A 23,506-nucleotide genomic window follows, 5' to 3' on the forward strand; every position below is an offset into this window, starting at 1 on the left:
GGAACTTAGAGTAAGGAGATCAATAAGCATATACAGAAAAAATTCACCATGGTTAAAGGCACCATAGAGAAGAGGCAGGCACTCTGGAAAGAACAAGGCATTCACAGATAAAGGATGAATGGCAGCTGAGCACTCTAGGTAGAGGGAAAACAGAACGTTCAGAGGTAGCACTGCTGTGACACTAATAAGGTTAACATAGCTGGAGCACAGAGACCAGGGAGAAGTACTGCAAGGTGCCACAAAGGACATTTCAAAACTATTTCTATCTTCATTTTAGCAATGACAGAAAAATCAAAGTAGAGCTGGGTTGGGGACATCAAGGTAAACTGTCATGACTAAACTTGAAAAGGCTATTCTGAGTAGAGTAGGAAGGACAAAATTTGTATAGGCTGTAAGTGAAGGAAAGAAATAGACTAGAAGAAGGCTACCTATGCTGTAAATGGAGGTAACCATGGCCCAGACAAGGTGGTGTAGCAGAAGAGAGAACTGACAATTTGTTAGTGAGAAGGGTCAAGGACTGAGGGGGAAGAAACACCAGCTTGTGTCCTAGTTGGCTGTCTGCTGCTCCCATCTACAGAGACTGGGAATACTAGTGAACAAAGCACACTTGGAAGAGTAGGACTGTAATTTGAAACATGAAAAACTGGTATGTTCTGGAAGAACTTTCAGCAAGGTGTTATATATAAGATACGGAGCTTAGAACAAAGATGTGATGTGCAGGAAGAAACCTACACTGATAAAAGCCTTGCGTGAAGAGAGCCCATGTTGGACAGAGATCATGAACTGCAAAGCAATGATATGAATAATTCATTAATATGAACTTATTCTAAGGACAAGCAAGTTAGTACTCTACAATTTAGATATTTCTTTATCAACAGGTCTCATTGAATCTTATAAGTTCATGAGTTTAGACCACTTGTTGCCTTTGTAGAGGACACTGGTTTGAGTCCCAGCATCAACATGGTGGCTCACAACTACCAGCAACTACAGCTCTAGGGGATCCAACACCCTTTTCTGCCAGCATGTAATGCATATACACACATGCAGGTAAAACAAGCATACACATAAAATCAACCTAAATGATTTTAACCATGAAAATTGTTTTTATTACTGCAAAAAGTCCAAGAGATGTCAGTAAGATTTAAATTACTACTTACTAAACATCACAAAAACATTTATTACTTCTGCTTAATTTAGGTCAATTTTATTAGATTAGGTTTAAATTTGACAAAAGATAGCATAATCTGTATTCCTATGAAAAGATGAGTGTCAGCAAGACTATGGTCTTTTAGACAGTAGAATTTATAGCTCTGAAGCAGAGCATATAATAACAGAGGATAGCTCTGTGTATTGTTCTACACTCTAATACAACTGATTGCTATAAATCTTATTTCATTATCAAATGTCAGTAATGCTACCTAAATACTACAAAAAAAAATACCCATCAGAAAACTCATATCCTTCACTTAATGTTTAAACAGAAGAAACACAAAACAAATGCTTTGGTAACTTATCAGAGCCGGGCATAGTGGGATATACCTAGACTGGGGGAGCTGAATCAGGACTGTGATCTGGAGGCCAATATGGCCATATTGTGAGATGCTATCTTAAAATAAAAACAATAAAAAGCTATTATAGAATGGACAAATGCTGAACAGAAAAATTGTTAGATTTTCCTTTGAGAACATAGGTATCTGGCAAATATGACTCTTTGCAAAAGTGTTACAGGGTATAACTGTTACGTGCATGTAGGAGTTGCTGCATGGCTAAAATCTGGCCAGTGAAATATGTGTAGGAATGATACATGACACATCTGGATGGACTGAGAAACTCTACAACACCTACTCTTCCCTTTCTGAGTGGTTGGCTAGGAATGGAGATAAACAACTTCAAGATATCAAGTCTTGGTGGCCCTGATGGACTGTATGGGGGAGAGCCCCATTTCACATTAAGATGGGAATGCTTTGAACCATGGTGTAACGTGATTAAGAGATGCTTCAGCAGCTAGTGGATCCTAGGCATTAACATAATTCTTACTCACAGAGGATATGTTTTAAGAATACCAGTAGAATCCTGTGGATAGCACTATACCATGAATATGTAATTTTAACTGCATGAGTATCAAGAACTTAAAAAAAAAATCTTATACATATACACTGGTGATAAGTTCAGCTTATAACTTACCAAAAACAAGTACTCTAACAAAACTTCCAATATCAAGTTGCTATTACTGAGTAAAGCGAGGTGCCTTAGACACTAGTTTGTCCTATGTACAGGCTGATCTGACATGGAGATGACTACTCACTGATGGGAGGGGGGACTACAGCATACAGCTCCAACACTGTACCAAAGACCATGTGCTAGGCCTAGCTGTGTGCCACTGCAGGACATTCTGAATGGTGTGCAATTAAAAACTTACAGTTTGCTCTTGAACTTTGCATTTGGTAATTACGAACTTTAGCTGAGTTCAGACAAGTAAAACCACTGAGAGTGAAAGTAGACTAGGGTGGATGAGATGCTTATGAGGACCCCACTGATGAACAGCTTCCATTGTTCTGCCAGGTCAGCATTTTATTTTTTAAACAGTGTTTTTATTGTTTTTACTTTTAGGTTTTTGAGACAGAATAGAACTCTGTAGTACAGGCTGTCCAGAACTTTATTATGTAGCCCAGAGTGATCCTCTGATTTATGACTCCTAAATGCTGAGTAAGTTTATTTTGAGACAGAGTCTCCCTATGTAACTTAGAGCAGTCTTGAACCTCTGCCTCCTAAGTTATAGGATTTTAAATGTTCTCCTAACTCCCAGATTCGGTACAAGTTTTCATATTATAATTGTTAGGTATTGCCATTATCTAAAAGGAGACTATTCTGCTATTAAATTGTATCACTTTAAAAAGCTTTTATTTTTTCTTTGTTTTTTTGGTAGATAGGGCACTAGGTAGCCCAGGGTCCCCAAGTTTGCTATATACCTGAGGATAACACCAAGCTTTTGATCACCCTGCTTATATCTCACAGTGTTGAGATTACAAGTGTGTGTAACCATGTCCAGATTACTAGGTGTTAGGCAGAAACTCAGGCCTTCATACATGCTAAGCAAGTGCTCTATAAGCTGTATCTGACCTTTATCTCTAGTCCCCAAAGCTATCAAGAACATCTAAATTTAAGTTTTTTGACTCAGGATTTAATTCAAGGATGTTTATTCATGTCACAAGTACTTACTGATATTAACATACATTTGGTATTGTGGGGACACACAAAAATATGCGCATGTGCACGCACATGTGTTGTATATAGAATATAATGGATACATGAAGGGTTCTAAAAAATTCCTAGAAGAGGTGGGTTTTTTTATTGGATATTTTATTTACATTTCATACGTTATACTCTTACCTCATCCTCCCTCCACCCCCGCCGCCCAAGAACTCCCTATCCTATCCCCCTTTCTGCTTCTATGAGGATGTGGCCCCACCTATCCCCCTTCCCCCTCCCCACTCTCAATTTTCCCCATACTCAAAATCCAGTCTTCATGAGACCAAGGATCTCCTCTCCCACCTATGCCCAACAAGGGAATCCTCCCCTACATATACAGCTGGAGCCATGGGTCCCTCCCTAAGTGCTCCCAGGTTGGTGGTTTAGACCCTGGGAGCTCTGGTTGGTTGGTATTGTTGCTCTCCCCATGGGGTCACAAACTCTTTCAGCTTCTTCAGTCTTCTCTCTAACTCCTTCATTGGGAACCCCTTTATCAGATCAATGGTTAGCTGTGAGCATCTGCCTCTGAATATGTCAGACTCTGGCAGACCTCTAAGGAGGCAGCTATATCAGGCTCCTGTCAGCATGCACTTCCTGACATCCACATCAGCATCTGTCTTTGGTGACTGCACAAGGGATGGATACCCAGGTGGAGCAGTCTCTGGACAGCCCCTCCCTCAGTTTCTGTCCCACACTTTGTCTCCATATTTGCTCCCATGAGTATTTTGTTACTCCTTCTAAGAAGGACCAAAGCACCCACACTTGGTCTTCCTTCTTCATGAGCTTCATGTAGTCTGTGAGTTTAATCTTGGGTATTTCAAGCTTCTGGGCTAATATCCAATTATCAGTGAGTGAATACCATGTGTGTTCTTTTGTGATTGGGTTACCTCACTCAGGATGATATTTTCTAGTTCCATCCATTTACCTACGAACTGATATGATAGTAGACTTAAGTGACCCCAAAACTTCCACCAGAGAACTCCTAAACCTGATAAACAACTTCAGCAATGTGACTAAATATAAAATCAACTCAAACAAATCAGTAGCCTTCCTCTACTCAAAAGATACACAGGCTGAGAAAGAAATTAGGGAAACGACACCCTTCACAATAGTCACAAATAATATAAAATATCTTGGTGTGAATCTAACCAAGCAAGTGAAAGATCTGTATGACAAGAACTTCAAGTCTCTGAAGAAAGAAATCAAAAAAGATCTCATAAGATGGAAAGATCTCCCATGCTCATGGATTGGCAGGATTAATATAGGAAAAATGGCCATCTTGCCAAAAGCAATCTACAGATTCAATGCAATCCTCATCAAAATCCCAACTCAATTCTTCACAGTTAGAAAGAGTAATTCTCAAATTCATTTGGAGTAACAAAAACCCCAGAATAGCGAAAACTATTCTCAACAATAAAAGAACTTCTGAAGAATCACCATCCGTGACCTCAAGCTGCAATACAGAGCAATAGTGATAAAAACTGCATGGCATTGGTACAGAGACAGGCAGGAAAATCAATAGAACTGAAGACCCAGAAATGAACCCACACACCTATGGTCACTTGATCGTTGACAAAGGAGCTAAAACTGTCCAGAGGAAAAAAAGACAGCATTTTCAACAAATGGTGCTGGCTCAACTGGAGGTCAACAAGTAGAAAGATGCAAATCCATCCATTCTTAGCCCCTTGTACAAAGCTCAAGTCCAAGTAGATAAAGGACCTTCACATAAAACCAGACACACTGAAACTAATAGAAGAGAAGGTGGGGAAGAACCTTGAATACCTGGGCACAGGGGAAGAGTTCCTGAACAGGACACCAATGGCTTATGCTCTAAGATCAAGAAATTGACAAATGTGACCTCATAAAATTGCAAAGCTTTTGTAAGGCAAAGGACACTGTCAATAAGACAAAACAGCAACCAACAAATTGGGAAAAGGTCTTTACCAATCCTACATCTGCTAGAGGGCTAATACCCAATATATACAAAGAACTCAAGAAATTAAACTCCAGACAACCAAATAACCCTATTAAAAATGATTGGGTACAGAGCTAAACAGAGCATTCTGAACTGAGGAAACTCAAATGGCTGAGAAGCACCTAAAGAAATGTTCAGTATCCTTAGTCATCAGGGAAATGCAAATCAAAACAACACTGAGATTCCACCTCTCACCAGTAAGAATGGCTAAGATCAAAAACTTAGGTGATAGCAGGTGCTGGCAAGGATGTGGAGAAAGAGGAACACTCCTTTATTGTTGCTGGGATTGCAAGCTGGTGCAACTACTCTGGATATCAGTCTGGCAGTTCCTCAGAAAATTGGACATAGCATTACCTGAGGACCCAGCTATACCACTCCTGGGCATATAACCAGAAGATGATCCAACATATAACAAGGACATATGCTCCACTATGTTCATAGCAGCCTTACTTATAATAGCCAGAAGCTGGAAAGAACCCAGATGTCCTTCAACAGAGGAATGGATACAAAAAATGTGGTACATTTACACAATGGAGCATTACTCAGCTATTAAAAATGAAGAGGTGTTTTTTAAGGACAAATTGGGTAAAAGAACTGGAGAGAGTAACAATCCCAATAAAGAAATCTGTCATATGTCTCTTTTTAAAAACTAGTTGGGCGTAAAGTCTGGGAACCAGTGAAGAGCATTCATGCATGGAATGACAGGCTCAGTCCGGCCTTCAAAAGTGACATGGCATGTGTACTGGGTGGAAGCAGAACAAAACTGAAGATTAGGGTACTCTAATGATGAAAAGTACTAAGTCTATATTTACATCATCAGTGGGAATGGAAGAACAATAGATGAGTGGAGCTGCAATATGTAAGAGGAGAAATGATGGGACCTGGCAGACACATCACAGGTGATGAGTGAAGGATGACACGCAAGTCCCTGCTGGGGTAACTAGCTGAGGCTGGTGCCCACTCGAGTGATGAGTTCAATGAGGACACTGATAGGTTACACAGAAAGTGAAAAAACTAAACATTTAGAAACACAGTCTAGAAAACGTGGTTACAGTCTGACTGTAGTTATGCAGCTATTATAAGTCAAGTTAAACTGTTGGTTCACAGTAGTCCACTTGGTAGACTGTTCAGTGTACTTCGCAGCTAGACTCACGTGTTAGGACTTCGACTCCCTAAATCTAGCCAGCCCTGGACTCTATGTTCAGTTTCCCAGGCCATTCTTCTTATAGCAAGGCCTTGGTTCCTTGGTACAGACCCTGAATATTGGGGTTCAGAAGGGAACAACACCAGTGACAGAACCATGCAAGCACTAGAACTGAAGATGTGACTCTGCAGATTTACCCAACAAGTGGGCAACAGTGCTCCTTAATCCATGATGAAATATGGAGGTTTGAATTTTACTATAACCAAAAGACACAATATTTTGGGAAGCAACATCTGTTTCAGTGTTTAGGATAAAAGCTTCTTGTTAAATAGGCAACCAGAGCTTCAAAATAACTGGAATAGAACAGATATTTACTATTCTGTTTTAAAATGTATTTAAATGTATTTAAATTTAAATGAATTTTTATTTAATTTCAGCACTTACTCTAAAAAAGTATTTTAAAGTCAGAAAATGCTGTTCATTAAGGCCAGACAAAATAACTAGGCAAGAACAGTACAATCCACCATGTAACAATTTCCAAAGTGAAGTCTCTGCTAAGAATCACAGGAGTCTAACAACAAATTTGGGGAAATTTTCATTAAGAAAAAACCAAAACCAAAACCAAAACCAAAACCAAAACCAGAAACCAGCTAGGGCAGTGGTGATGCATGTTTTTAATCCCAGAACTGAGGAGGTGGAGGAGGGGGCAGAGGTGGAGGCAGAGGTGGAGGCAGGCAGATCTCTGAGTTCTAGGTCAGCTTTGTCTACAGAGTGAGTTGCAAGACAGCTAGGGCTACACAGAGAAATCCTGTCTCAAAAAAACAAAATAATTGAATGAATGGATTTAAAAAATACCCCAACGTAAATAAATAAAAATTAACAAACCTTATTAGTATATTGTATATTACATGGTAAGAAATAGCTTTTGAATAAATATAATTGCTAAAACATTTTAATTGTGTCACTATAATCTGACACAATGACTTCTGAATGACTTCTGCAAAAACTACTTAGTATCTCAATGTTAAAACAAACAAAGAAATTTCTAATTTCTTCTTGATTTACAGCCAGTGCATGCAGGAAATACAAAGTGTTAGAGGATAAATCACTGTTAACGAACATGTGCACAGAAACTATGTAGGCTCATATTGAAAAACCTTGTACATTAAAAAAATAGACATAACTATATTTAACTCTGAAGTGCAAAAGGCATGGAGTTACCAGAGGCATTAGACATTTTTCTCATTACCGTGAGCTCGAAGCAGTGCTTCAGCAGTAAACAGAGGGGCCTGGAGCATGTCTGCGGTCTCCACGATAAGCATATCTTTTAACCTACGAAGATCCTGGGGCCTTAATCCTTCATATGGCTTTGGAAAGAAGAGAAACAAAGTTAAATTGGCTACTATATTCTTAAAGCAATAAACATGGCTATGACTTAACATTGCAGTTTGTGTGTAGCTGTGACAGGGCTTTTTGGCTCCACTCTCTTGGGTGTAAGTCTATGTTTGCCCCAGTCCACTTCAAACTGGAACATGGCTGCAGCTATGCATGTGCTTTATCATCCTCAAAACCAAAGCATTACGATGGGAAGAGCACTGCACTCTATAGACCACAGTTCTGGATAAAGCATAAAGAGCTATAGAAATAAAATGTAACCACTAAGCCATAATCATGATTATAATTCTCATGTACTTTTTTTATCTACTCTTCTTGATGTGAGTTGGTTGTGTGTATGGTCACTTTGGCACAGGTTTAGTAACTAAACAACTGAATAGTAACCAACTTATACTAGTAAAGCTAGAACTAGAGATTACATTTTAAAAGAAGCAGAATTTTCTAAATATGTAGGAGAGGGAAAACATCCACAAACCCACAAACCCACTTACAATGTCCTCTGGCAGCATTTACCAGTTGTCAGAGAGCTTTGGGTATAGGATGTATCTCACCTACTACAGTTAGTTTAAAGTATTTTACAATTTGAAACTGTTTCTAATCTTTTGAGTTTTAAAAAATATCATGACAATCATTTCATCAGTTCTTATGGAATACATGAGTAGGAATGTTATCAAAGGTAACATCTGAGGTGATGTTTCTCATCTCCTTTCTCATCTCCTAGATGTCTTTGAGCAGAATCACATAAAAGATAATTAGTATGTTAATGACAGAAAGACTGACAGAACTCAACCACACAGTCTACCAAGATTTAATAAAACACCTATTATTCTAATCATACAGAAAAGTATGATAATCCATAAATGGAAAGTTATAAACATTCAAAAAGGTACAAACTTTTTACCTGTTAATTTAGCCATGGTTAGAAAAATAAGACAATACTTAATGCTGGGCAAGTTTTAGAGAGCGGCTCTTCAGAGTCACTAGGTGAAAATAAAAAAATCCACATATCACTTAACAACTTGGTGTCACAAGCTTTCCTTCAGAAAATTCACCTCTTATCCCACTGTAAGAATCTCTTCCACTGTAAACTTGTATAACTTGCAGTGTTACTTGGAAAAGAGAATAAATGAAAATAGCTCACATGTATTAACAGACTTACATGATACATGTTTCAACACTCATCACCCATTTAAAATGATTCTTCTGAGTGTGTAAAAATTCACAAGCATTAAGAATGAAAACTTCAAATAAAATATGTAGTATCATAACAATCGCATAAAAACATACAAAGGGCAAATGTTAAGGTAATCCTGTAAAAGGCCGAGGATTACTTAAAAGTAGCAGAATGATAAACTTTAAAAATAAAACTCCCAGTTTGTCCTACTGACAAATGTGCAAGGATAAAGATGGAGCAGAGACTGAGGGAATGGCCAACCAATGACTGGTCCAACTTGAGACCCACCCATGTAAGATAGCCAACCCCTGACACTATTAATGATACTCTGCTGTGCTTGCAGACAGAAGCCTAGGAAGCCTGTCTCCTGAGAGGCTCCACCTAGCAGATGACAGAGATGGATCAGGGAGTCTTGTGGAAGAGAGAGGGAAGGGCTGAGTGAGCTGGAGAGGTCAAGGACCCCACGAGAAGACCTACAGAGTCAGCTAACCTGGGCCCATGGCAGCTCCTAGAGATTGAACCACCAAAGAGCATGGACTTAGGCACCCTACACATTTGTAGAAGATGTACAGCTTGGTCTTCATGTGGGTCCCCTAACAAGTGGTGCAGCAGCTGTCAGCAGCAGCTGTCTCTGACTCTGTTGCCTGCTACTGGATCCCCTTCTCCTACCCAGTCTACCTAGTTGGGACTCAGCAGGAGAGGATATGCCTATTCCCTTTGGGACTTGATGTCCCAGGGTGGGGTGGCACCCAGGGAGTGCTTCCTCTTCTCTGAGAAGGGGAAGGAGGAATGTGGGGAGGGATTTGCAAGGGCAAGAGAGGGAGGAGAGAAAGAAGGGGGGCTGCGATCTGGAGATATAAAGTGAATAAAAATTATTGAAAAAATAAAAAATAATAACCGCCCCCTCCCAGATGTCAAGGAGATACTAACAGTGGCCATGTGCACAGTGTGCAGAGCTCTGCCCATTACAAACGGAGGAAAAAACTTAGGTTAAATGTTTTCCATCACATGCCTTAAATGTCCTACATCATTTGTTTATATTTCTGTCATGGCTATCCCATATTGTGATTATATGAAATTAACTACAAAGATATAAAAATTAACCCAGGTTCCAAATAGGGATATCATTTAATGAACACTGTAATTTCATCCTAATTATCATTAGAAAAGTGTCAAAAGCTTGTTAAGCTAATTATAAAGCACACTTTCACCTGTAAAACACAATAAATCCCTTCGTAGTTAAATCTGCAGAAACTGTTCCAAAAATTTCCCACAACTTCACACAGTTTCTTCAGTGATGTTCCAAGTTTGGCCACATATCCCTAGGGACCCCACCCTGCCTCAGCAATAGGAGGATTCTCCGTATCCCCAATGGTGGTAACTGCATAAAGTTCCTTTTCAGATAAGTTATCTTTTCTACCGCCTTCATGTGAAGTCAACTAGGTAGAGAGGAAACAGCAAATTTAATCACAACAGTTAAACAAATATTTAGTAAAAACACTTTCTTGGAATTCTGACAACATACAGAGAGTTTGGATTTCCAATATTTAAGAGAAATATAAAGTGGCCTGTATATATTAAACTTTTAAATGTTTGCAGTTTTGTACTGAAGTGGGTAACAAAGGAAGAGCTCTTGAAGGACAAAGGCACACTGCCTTCAGAGCATATAACACATTCTCTGCGAAACTGCAGCAGAGTGGTAATTAGGTCATGTGAAACATTTCAATACACTGACTGCTCAGTCTCAAGTGCACACTTGCTCTCCCTTCTGTGGCAAAAATAAAAACGAAGGTGCCTGTCTCTTTCTTGTTGCAAAGATAAGCTGTTACTATTTTCATATTACAAGCCAGCAATAACCTTCAAAAAAAAAAGGTCAAAACTGATATAAAAAAGGAAGCTAAATAAAAAAGAAGCCATGCATAAAAGTACCTCTTCTGTAATTGTGCATATTACTGCTATGAAAGAATCACAGAAGAAATCAGCACAACCTAATACACAAACTATTATTTTGATAACAGGTAAAAAAAAAAGATAGTTATCTTCAAAAACTATTTCAGAAGACTACAAGTATAAATGAATCATGAAAAGAGTATTTTTTTCTATTATTTATTCCAGAGCTGAAATTGGCCAACTCCGGTATAGGTAAACAAGTTCATTGTAAAAAAGAGATTTCTCAGCTGGGTGAAGCATTTGTGCAAAGGCCTCATGACCTGAGTTTGATCCACCAATGCAAGGAGAGAATTTATCCTCTGACTTACTCGCATGTACACATATTCATACACTTAGAGGAGTGTATTAATACCAACTTTAGCTGATCCCAAGGTCAGCCTGGGAAAGACAGGAGAAGAGTCACCATAGGAGTCCTGCATGCCAGCCTCTTCTCTCACTCAGCTGTTTCTGGTCACATGTGGAGCATCTTACACTTTTTCCTGACTGGAAGCTTTGTTCTTACAAGGTACAACCATTTAGTTCTGCTAGCCAGACTATCTGTGCAGCATGTGGGTTCTCTGTTAGGGGAAGGATCCAGTGTATGCCATTTTCTCCTCACTTACTCAGAGGCAGGCAAGACAGAACCTTGTATGATGCACATTTTACAGAAGTCTAATCATCACCAGGTTTTTAGAGTTAAAAAAAAAAACACGTTTATTTCTTTAGGGTAAATACCACTCTGTGGAAATTATGTGCTCGTTTAATTTTCAAATTCTTATATATGTTTCTCTGTTAGAATATAAATATCAGGAGGGCAGGTATCCTATCTTTATTCCATACTGATTACCTTGGCTCACCTAAAACTGTGTCTGTCAAAGCAGACAATTTTGTTGGATGATTGGATAAAGTAGATTAAAAAACAATCAAAAATGATGATGACATGTAAATTATCTGATTTGTTAATTATTTTGCTCTTAAAATAGCACTAACACAACTTGTCTTAAATTAAGATGTGCCAAAAGTTACAGGCTATGCCATATACTACCTATACCATAAAATAAAAGGAAACCTTAGCTCAAATATAACAATTAAAAATATCTAAGTCAGATATGTTGGTCAGTGAGAAAACAGTCAAAATACACAAACTATATGTCCCAATCTTGTAAAAATAAAAATGTTCACAATAAATTGTTAAGTTAAAAAAGAAAACAAACAAGCTGCAAGCCAGATGTGGTAGCACACACCTTTAATCCTAGCACTTAGGGGGCAGAGGCAAGAAGATCTCTGGGATTCAAAGACAGCTTGATCTACATACTGAGTTCCCATACAGCCAGGTCTTCATAGACAGACCTGGTAAATTCAATGTAAAATATGATTTTATTCACATTAAAAGTGACTATAGACTTGCTTATATATGACTGAGAGCTTCAAAAACTAGTACCATTTGGGGAATAGAGTTAAAAAGGAGATATTTTTACATTTTCAATTATACATGTTATAATTTAAGAATTTCCAGACCAAGCCACCTCTTCTAGGCCAGGTAGGCTAGATGCCTGCAGACCTTTGTCATGCACTAGCTTCCAACAGACCTAATCCTCAGTTGTCTCTCCCCACCCGGTTGCTGTGTTCCAGTTACCAACTCAGACAGATAACGCCTCCCCTGGTCAGCCACAGGCCATGCCTTCCATAAGACCAGGTAGGCCACCAACCTTGCAGGAGGACCTTCCCCACTCTCTGTTCCCTCAGGTAGACATACCCTGTGGAAGCAGGTAGGCTGTCCCCACAAGGACTTGCCCCACTCTCTCAGAGCACCCCTGAAACTATCCCTAGGAACTATGGGGCACTGTAAAGGATCAGACCTAAGAATAATAGGAATAGAAGAAGAATCCAGCTCAGAGGCCCAGAAAGTATTTCCAAAAGGAAAAAAAAAATAGAAGAAAATTTGACTAACCCAAGAAGGACATGACTATAAAGGTGCGAGAAGCTAATGGAACACCAAATAGATTGAACCAGAAAAGAAAGTCCTGTCACCACATAATAATCAAAACACAAAACATACAGAAGAAATAAGGAATATTGAAAGCTGTAAGAAAAAAAGACCTATTACACACCTATTAGAATTACACCTGACTTCTCAATGAAGACTGTAAAAGTTAGAAGGGTCTGAACAGATGTCCTGAAGACTCTAAGAGAACACAGATGCCAGACCAGACTACTATACCCAACAAAACTTCCTACCACCATGAATTGAGAAAACAAGATATTCCATTATTAAATCAAATTTAAACAACATCTATATATAAATCCAGCCCTACAGAAAGCTCTAGAAGGAATACTCCAACCCATGGAGATTAACTACATTCACAAAAACAAAGGAAATAAACACACCACCACCACCACCACCACCACCACCACCACCACCACCACCACCACCACCACCACCACCACCACCACATTGGTTTGAAAAGGAATGGTACCCACAGACTCATGTGTTTGAATGCTTGGCCCTATTAGGGAGTAGCACTATTGGAAGGTACGGCCTTCTAGGAGTAGGTGTTTCACTGTGGAGAAGGGCTTTGAGATCCCATATGTTTAAGCTAGGTCTAGTGTAGTAGTCTCCTTTTGATGCTTATGGATCAACAAGTAGAACTCTCAGCTCCTTCTCCAGCACCATGTCTGCCTGCATGCTTCTTGCCATGATATTAATGGTCTAAACCTCTGAAAATATAAGCCAGCTCCAATTTAATGTTTTCCTCTATAAGAGTTGCTGTGGTCATGGTGTCTCTTTACAGCAATAGACACCCTAATTAAGATACCACCACCACCATCAAAAGAACAGAAATTAACAACCATCAATCATTTCTCTCAGTATCAATGGACTCAATTCCCCAAGAAAAAGACAGAGACTGAAAGACTGAATGGGAAAACAGGATCCATCCTTCTGCTGCAGACAAGAAACACACCTAAGGGCTGATGAGATGACTCAGTGGTTAAGAGCACTAGCTGCTCTTCCAGAGGTCCTGAGTCCAATTTCCAGCACCCATGTGGTGGCTTACAACCATCTTATAAAGAGGGCCTGATGCCCTCTTCTGGCATGCAGGTATACATGCAGACAGAGCACTCATAAATAAAAAAAAAAAAATTAAAAAATTAAAGAAACACATCTTGGCATTAAAGATAGCCATTACCTCAGAGTAAATAGTTGGAAAAAGATTTTCCAAGAAAATGGATCTAATAAGCAAGCTGGTGTAGCTTCAAATATCTAACAAAACATACTTCAAAATACAATTAATCAAAGGAGATAGGGAAGGACACTTCATACTCATCAAAGGAAAAATATACCAAGCTGATGTTTCAATTCTTAACATCTATTCCCCAAACACAAGGGCACCCACATTTGTAAAAGAAACATTACTAAAGTTTAAATTGCACTTTGACCCCCATACATTGATAGTGGGAATCTTAAATTTCCCACTCTCACCAATGGACAGGTCACCCATTGGAGCTAACAGATGATTTAAACCAAATGGATATAACATATATACAGAATATTTCACCCAAACACAAAATATTATATATATTTCTCAGCACCTCATGGAACTTTCTCCTTGACTGACCACATACATACAAGGTCACAAAGCAAGTCTCAACATCTAAGAAAACTGAAATAAACCCTGCTACGGCAGTGGACACTGTCAATAGGATGAAACTGCAGCCTACAGTTTGGGAAACAATTTTCACTAACTCCACATCTGACAGAGGGCTAATATCTAAAATAAATAAAGAACTCAAGAAACTAGACATCAACAAACCAAATAATCCAATTTTTAAATCCAAACAATTTAAGAATGGGGTACAGATCTAAACAGAAAATTATCAACAGTGGAATCTTAAATGGCTGAGGAACATTTAAAGAAATGTTCAATATCCTTAGCTATCAGGGACCTACAAACAAAAATGACTCTGACATTCCATCTGACACAAGTGGCAGTTCATGCTAGTGAGGATGTGCAGCAAAGGGAACACTCCTCCATTGCTGGTGGGAGTGCAAACTTAAACAGACACTTTTGAATAAAAACAGTGGTTCCTCAGAAAATTGAAAATTAATCTACCTCAAGACCCAACTACACCATTCCTGGGCATATACCCAAAGATGCCCCAATCTATCACAAGGACACTTGCTCAAATATGTTCACAGCAGTTTTATTCATAATAGCCAAGAAACTAGAAACAACCTAGATGTCCCTCAATCACAACAATGTATAAAAATGTCCTACACAATAGATTATTACTCAGCTAAAAACAATGGCATCATGAAATTTGCAGGCAAATGGACAGAACTAGGAATATATCATCCAGAGTGAGGTAACCCGGATCCAGAAAGATATAAATGGTAGTTATTCACAAGTGGACGATCACACTACAACCCACCAACCCAGAGAGGCTCTAGGGGGCACATATGGATCTCTCTGGGAAGGGAAATATAGAATAGATTTTGTGGGTGAACTGGGGTTAGATGGGGAGGGAGGGACGAAGGGAGAGAGTTCAGGAAGAGATGACTGGAATTTGGGGGCATTTGGGGGTAATGTGGAAACCTAGTGTGGTGCAAATTCTCTGGCATCTATGAGAGCAACTCTAGTGAGGATTCTTAGTAATAGAGAATTCATAGCCTGATCTGGCCATCTTCTGTACCACGAAAGGCTTCCAGTAGTGGGACTGGGACACCAACCAGGCTACAAAACCTTTGACTTATAACTTGTCCTGCTGCAAGATGTGCTGAGGTAATGGTGGCTCAGGGCTTTTAGAAGTGGCCCATCAATGACTGCTCTAACTTGAGGCCCTTGCCATAAGAGGAGGCCATGTAATACTGCTTGGGTAGTCAGTAACTGGAGGCTGGATAGTCCAAAAACCTTCATAATCAACTAAGCAGGCTCATAGACTCTGAAGTGGCAATTACAGAGCTTGCATGGGTCCCCTACATATATGTTGTAGTTGTTCAGTATAGTGTTTTTGTGGAACTCCTAACAGTGAGAGTGGGCGTGTCTTTGACTCTTTTGCCTGTTCTGGGTTGCCTTGTCTAGCCTTAATATAAGGGGATGTACCTAGTCTTATTGTAACTTTTTCACCTAATATCCATGGGAGGCCAGCATTTCTTATCTAAAGGGAAAAGGAGCAATGGACTATGGGGGTGGGGCACTGGGAGGAGTGGAGAAAGGGGGAATTATAGATTGCTATCTATGTGCAGGTGAGGGCAGGCAGGAGATAAGACTAGAGCCTGTGATTGGGCAGTGGAAAAGAAAGGTGGGCTGAGAGTTTTAGAGATGGGACAGATAAAGACACAGAGGGAGAAGGAGAGAAGATGGAGGAAGAGAAGGATAAACTGTGGTTTTAAATAGCCACAGGTAGCTATGAATATCACAGAAGGAATAGAATAATATAGGACAATTTGTCTTATCTAGGTGGACAGCATATATCAATATCAACTGGCTTTGAGTTCACTGTGTGGGTGTTTTGTGGGTTGACAATTTACTGATATAAATCTGACTGATAAATTACAAGCCTCTAGAGTTTTGATTTTTACTGGGTTATGGGGATTTGTGACAGCTAACCAAAAGGGCTGGATGGCTGGGAATATGAGCAGGTTCCACAGCCAGTGAACTGTAAGTTGGGCAGCCATTGCATGGGGTTAGCCATGGAGGCGGTGAGACGGCAGAGCCAGAGAGTGGCCAGTGTTAGAGTGAATTGTTTTTTAATATTATACACAACAGGAAATGGTGGTTTGTATATACTGTATGAGAGAAGAATAAATTTAAAAATTTATTATTGAATGCTCTTTTTTCTGTTCTGTAACTTTTCCCAACTCAACATAATAGTTTACTATAGTTATGCTAAATTCACTTAGATGTAAACCTGCTAATAATTTTTATTAATTTCTTTATCTTATAATATATATTCTTCCCTCCACTAAGTTCTATTACTTTTAAATTAGGAATTAAATTAAGATAGTATCATGAGAGGAAAAAACTAAATCTATCATCATAATTCCCTTCACTTCTGAAACACTATTGAAATATCTTCTCACTAAATGACTGTATTATTAGAGTACCAATTACTGTTTGGCTCAAAGTCATGGACTGTCAAAAGGTAGGAAAATGGGAAACAGAAAGTGTTTGGCTTTGAAAGAGTAGGAGGAATAAAGTTTACCTCACTTTGATTGTGACAACTTATTCAAATAATTTCTGCTTCCTGTGTGGATTCAAAACCATGTGAAAGAGTCAGCAAATGCTTAGTATAAAAGGCCTCTTTGTTTCCATATTAACCTAAACCAAAAGAAGAACTTTATAAAATAATTTAAAAAAACAAAAGAAGTTAAGAAATGGAAACATTAATTCTGGGAACTCAGTTCCTTTGGCCACCATGAGAAGAACAAAGGTTCAGAAATTCTGAGAATTCACGAGAAATATTCAGTAATAGACATACAAGCCAATATAAGTAATATACAATGTAAGCCCACAAGAGTCTTGTTAGAATGAAGTTAACATGAAACACTGAGGAATTAGGACTTTTTTACATTTTCTTTTTATTTTGGGTTTTTGGTGGCAGTCAGCAAGGGAAAGACTGAGAGAGTAGGGCCTGTGAGGATACACAGATGGGTAAGCAGGACTTACACATTAACATGTTTATTTACATGTTAGTAAATATATCTACATGTTAGAGAAAAGACTCAACAGTCAGTTTCTAGACGTATTTTGATGTTCACAGCTAAGGCTATCAAGCATACTGCAAAAATAACCACCCACACTGAGATTAAAGACAAACAATCAGCTTACCTCTCGCTTGTCTAATGCAGCATACTCAGCTTCTATTTCTTCAGCCTCTGGGTCCCGAGAGAACACCATCTGAGACTCCAGACTGAGGGCCAGGTCTTTGTGGTGTTGCTTTTCGGCACAATCACAAGGAGTATCTTTATTTTCATTTTCAGCAAACAAGTCTCCTCCATGTTTTACTAAAAGCTAAAAAAAAAAAAAATTAAAAAAACACACACACACACACACACTATAGATCTGATTAAGTTGCAATGACTGTGTAATTTCCAATTATGTTAGTGTGCTGAAACCTGGCATGTCTGTTATGTGGGAGTCTATCAACCAGCTTTCATCTCATTGTTCTGAGTATTAGAAAACGTTGATTCTCTGAAAAAAGTTTGAAAGTGCTGGAAGAAGTGAGTTAGGCTTTAAGCAGAAGCAAGAGGGTAGCACACTTGATTATTGCTGGCATAACAGCGTTAATTCCATTAATAGCTAGCACCACTGCTTCTGCAATAGCATTGACACAAGGAGTTAAGACAACTATTTTTGTTAATCATCTAGCAAAAAATGTTACTAATGTATTGAGTATACAAAAGGACTTATATAGGCATCTGGAACAATGAATAATGCTCTATAACCCATTCAGATTATCTGAAGGAGGTTCAAGGTTCAAGAGTTAGGAGCCATCCTAAGTGTCATCACAAATATCATTGGAGTAGTGTTACTTTTGAAATTCACAATGATTGTCATTATAATTAGAAAAAAGTTTAAAGACACCTGTAGGATATTTGGCACAATCCTAACACCTCTCTGGGTGTGTTAACTTTGCATAGTTGAGATTATGAATTTAAAGAATGCTGCTCTGTTGACCTTTGATGCTGCAGATAATGCTGATAAAATTATCCATGGCCTGAGCTCAGTATTTCCATTTTGGACAAACTCAGGAATGGCATATATAGCTTGATCAGGCTAGCCCTTCTTGTCCTGGGAATACTTTTATTCCTGCCCACCATGTTAGAACTTATCTTTAACAACATGAACATGTTGGCAGCCAAAGTACATGGCTTAAACCTGAAAATGGACCCCCAGACAGAGTTATTAAATTAACAGGCTGGCAAGCCAAGGATGGGCAAGATTCTGCAAAGAGCCTTACCAACCTAAGACAGAAATGCATTGCCTTTGATAATGCATATTCCATGATGGGTAAGGAAGGCATTCTTGTCAGAGTGACCTCAGACAGGCTCAGTCTTGTTAACGAAATAAAAAAGGGGAGAGGTGGAGAGCCTTTGGGGCTGCTTGGCAAGAAGCTGATATGGGCCAAGGACAAGGAAAGGGGCTGCTTGACAGGAACATGACATTGGCCAAGGACAAGAAAGTAGACTTCAAGCAGGAATCTGACATTACACTAGAACAAAGAAGTAATTTCAGGTAGGAGTCTAAATTGTAGGCTACAACAAAGAAGTAATCTCAGACAGGAATCTAAATATTAGGCCAGAACAAAGAATTAATTTCAGACAGGATTCTAAAATTTAAGCTAGAACAAGGAAGTAGGCTTCAGACATGAAAATGACCTTGGGCTAGGATAGGGAAGTAGGCTCAGATACTTTGGTTATTCTGATAAGCCTTTAGAAACAGTGTTCATGGGAGTGTTCACGTAACTGAGTTTAATGCCTTGCTTTTTCTTTGGCGTTTATTGGTGTTTATTGTATTGCTTGTTCTTTGACTATTTGCATCTATTTATTGCTAGACCCTCAACCTAGAACTGACCTTATTATATGCATGTAACCAAAATGGTATAAAAGCATAAAGGAAGAGGGATGGGGTTCTAGGGAGGGGAAATGGGGAAAGGGGATGACATCTGTATTGTAAATAAATAAAATATCCAATAAAAAAATTTTAAAAAAAGAATCAAAATGAACAACTAGAGAATGCTACCATAAATATGAATCCCTAAAAGTTAAAAAAGTAAGTTGTGTCTACTGGGCTGGGAGGAGTTTTCTCTAAGTTTAAAGATTATGCAGAGAAAGTGGGATATATTTTATAACAAGCATTAGTGACTAAGGGGTCTTTTGAGATAATTCTGAGATTTATCCTAAACACCCCAGATAAAACTATCACCAATGTGTTATAAGCAGCAGTAGGACCAATACCAGACATCTCTGCCCTTTCCATCACTAGATGGTCTCACAGTTCTATGAAAAATAGTAAATATCTGGTGGTATTTATTCATACAATGTGTACCATTTTATGATACTTGGTGCCATTAAGCATTAAGAATATTTAAAAATTATAGAAATGGTATTTATTCCTATTATTCTTATAACAAAAACTGTAAACAATAAGGTAGAAAAGTTTAAAAGTATTTAAGTTACCCATGATAGTAAATTTTATAAAATACATGATATTCTAGGAACTTTAGTTACACAGTGATACATATTACAATGTGTTTAGGCACTTATACTAGGAAAATACTTCTAGTTTAATAATAGTCATGGGAGTGGCCAGGTCCCATCCTTCAGACTACTATACTCTAAAAGCCTTAATGACTGTCTATGCCCCACAGTGAAAAAAAAAAAGCCCATGATCAGATCACAGAATCCCACCAATTCCTGAGCTTGCCCCAAGATTGGGTTATAAAATCTCACCAATCCCGGACCACCCTGGAAAGAAAAAAACTGTATAATGCCTGCCTCCCGCTCAGTTCTTTGCTGCTTCACTCCTGAGCAGAGGTGGCGATCCACTTGTCTTTCTTAATAAATCTCTCATGTGAGGTTTGTTGTACAGTATGACTTGGTGATATTCCTTGACTCCCAACTGCCAGGATACCTTTCCTGTCAGAACTTTAACAGTTCCAACATCTTTTAAGAAATCAAAGGTTGAATGATTTTTATCTAAGCTTGGAAGATGCTTTATATATTAGTAATATATAATAGATACTTATAAATAAAAATTTCCAAAATGTAGTATGTATTCAGGAATACCTGAACACAGATTCAATTGAAAAAAGACATTTTAAAGACAAGGTCTTAAAAAGGAGTCTAACCAATGCATCCAATTAACAGTTATCTATTTAATAAACAGATCAAGTAGTAAAGATAATATATCGATAGGTAATAGTTGTCATCTTTCTCCCACAACCAAAATATAGAAGTTTAGGAATTGGCTATTAAAATTTTCAGCAAACACAGACAAAAACCCCTATTATTTTCAGTATGACAGTACTTAGCTGATTGTTATCTTAGAAGATATTAACAATTTTCTTATTGATTTTTATTACATTATATTTCGAAAGGCTAGAAACTTGCAGTTTGATTGTTGTACCCTAAAGCAGTGTAGTAATTTTACTTATAAAGGGCTTTGGTTCTTTTAGAATGAATAAAGGGGTGAGAACTGCTGAGACAAAGCAAACACTGACTACCACATACTATCAACATACACATTTTCTAGCACAGTATATTGAAAAGAAATCAGGCTTTACCTCTACACAGGCTTTCATCCCCGAGGCTGCAGCATAGTGAAGGGGTGTGTTCTTTTTGTTATCAACTGCATCAATAGCTGCTCTCTCATATTCACCCTGGTCAAGTTTTGCTCCTTTCCATCTTAAGATCATCTGCAGACAATCTGCCCTTCTGAAATCATCTTCCACAGGCCGTGCTAAGCGAGGATGAAGGGTTCCTTCAGATATCATGATTTGAGGTCCCATACACAACAAATGCATAGATGTTTCATTGTGCACATTCCGTTTATTTGGGTTTCCATCTCTACCAAAAAGAAAAGTCCTAAAATGGAAAGGAAGGATAAAAACAACTTTTTCCTACCCCAAAATACAGAGAAGATAACAATTTTAAGGGTAAAGTCTACTTCGAAGCTAAAAATCCAATATCTATTGAGGTGTGTGAATGACTAATTCATTCAATTAAGATGGAGAGCCAGCAAATTAGCTTAGAAGATAAAGTGCATTTCACATAAGGCTGACAATCTGAGTTTTATTCACAGAACTCATGTATCAGCACAGAAATGACTCTTCAGAGGTGTCCTCTGACCTCCACCATAGGTGTGGCACATGTAATGGAGGCATTCATGTGCATGAGTCATACACACGCACGAGAGAAATAAACTTTAGTGCCTAAAAAGCATGAGACTGTACAAGAAAAAGGAGAAAAAAAGAGAAAAGAAAAAGGAGGGGACCAAGGATGTTACACAGCAAAAGGTTACTTTAAAAAAATACTAAAAATTCAAAATAGAGGAAAAGTCCTGACATGGCATTCTGAGACAAAGATCCTCCAAAGATGATGCTCAGTTCATTTTCTGTTAGCCATCTAGTGCTAGGGCACGCAGCCTACCCTACCTGTAAGAGAAGTGTGTTTCCCCAGTGAGACTCTTGGAGGAAACTAAATTTTCACTTATAAATGGTTATCAATTGGAGGTTGCTTCTGGATAAGGGATGGGGGCATGTGCCCACTCCATTAGGTCTAGAACCTCCAGATGAATTTTCATAGGACAGAACCTGTCTTAACATATTTTGGTTCAAGTATAGTATATGAACAAAATCTAGACTTTATATACTTTAGGAAATGGAAAAGTAGGTTTAAATTGCCTTTTCAAATAATGACACTACACCAAACAACTAACAAGCGGTCAACTATTACAGGCTGGGCTGAGCACGCAATTGTCATTTATTTTCAGCATTCTGGCCTGCTATGGTTTCTTTATTAATTGGTGCTCTTTTGGAGGAAACTATATGAATCAATTTTTGTAGTGGTTATTAAAAATCTAACCGTCTAAGTGACATTTTTAACTTTTTAATCAATGCAGAATTTGAAACAATCATATACCAATGTAAAATATATTTGATTCAGTGAGTTACAGAGAACCTCTAAATGTTGTTATCTTTTATTGTACAATACATTACATTGGGTTTTATCACTACCAATTTATAAGAAAGTAAGAATATTAGCAAGTTGTCAAGTTGAATATAAAGAATGAGTCTTTCAAAATTTTAGCATTCATTTGAAAGATCAAACTTTATCACTAGTATCAAAGACCAGCAGTTGTTTTACTTGAAAGATTTAATTAGTTTTTGAGAAAATGTCAGCCTAGGGCCTCAGCTTTCATTCCCCATTTGAAAGCAGTGCTGTACTGCAGCGAGTACCAATTAATAAAGAAACCATAACAGGCCAAAATGCTGAAAACAAATGCCCAGCCTTAACTGGATGTGGAAAAATCTCAGAAGAGGGGTGGAAAGAAGGCAAGACCAGAAGACAGGAGTTGAACAGCAAAAAGGTGTTTTCTGGCCATACACAGCAACTGTTATACTCACTCTAACTCAAAGCTGTGCTGATCTGCACATGATTGCAAGATGATTGGGTCATTCAGTATTTTACCATGGATTGGGGAAGAACCCATGAGGCCCCTCTCCTCTCAGGGGTCTGTTGGCAGTCTGTTGGGGTCCAAAGGGACCATAGCAGAACAGTGTGTACTCTTATGGAGTGAATGTGAACAATGAACAAAGAAGTCATTGTATCTAGTCTGTATATTAGGCAGCTTTTGTAGTATTTCTCTAGTCTCTACTGTAATAGACAGCTTTTCCTGAGAGAGTTTTTGTTGACCAGTTGATTGACAGATCCATCTTGATTGACTCTTAGGTGAAGTGTCACTTTTTCTTTTTAAACAGAAAGCCTCTAGCTAGCTAATAATTTTAGGTTTAACTGGTTATCTATTAATGGCATTCCAGAAAGTTCAAAATGTCATACCAGAGCTAAGAAGACTCAGATCTCCAGCATAGTAATGGAAGTCTGTAGTTTAGTTCTTAGTTTTGTAAATTCTGATAA

At 38.4% G+C, this 23,506-nt stretch overlaps 1 protein-coding gene across 4 annotated transcripts in view; it reads right to left on the reverse strand.

The window, feature by feature from the left end:
* Positions 1-23,506, reverse strand: part of Ankib1 (ankyrin repeat and IBR domain containing 1) — a 102,398-nt gene that overhangs the window by 52,246 nt on the left and 26,646 nt on the right. For all 4 annotated transcript variants that reach the window (XM_034519172.2, XM_076913074.1, XM_034519173.2 and 1 more), the window contains 3 exons: positions 21,154-21,454; positions 17,697-17,879; positions 7,618-7,735 (listed from right to left, as the gene is read on the reverse strand). In XM_034519172.2, coding sequence (XP_034375063.1) covers positions 7,618-7,735; positions 17,697-17,879; positions 21,154-21,454 — 602 coding nt within the window. The remainder of the gene's footprint in view (positions 1-7,617; positions 7,736-17,696; positions 17,880-21,153; positions 21,455-23,506) is intronic.

This window comes from Arvicanthis niloticus, chromosome 15, assembly GCF_011762505.2.
Source record: "Arvicanthis niloticus isolate mArvNil1 chromosome 15, mArvNil1.pat.X, whole genome shotgun sequence".
NCBI lineage: Eukaryota > Metazoa > Chordata > Mammalia > Rodentia > Muridae > Arvicanthis > Arvicanthis niloticus.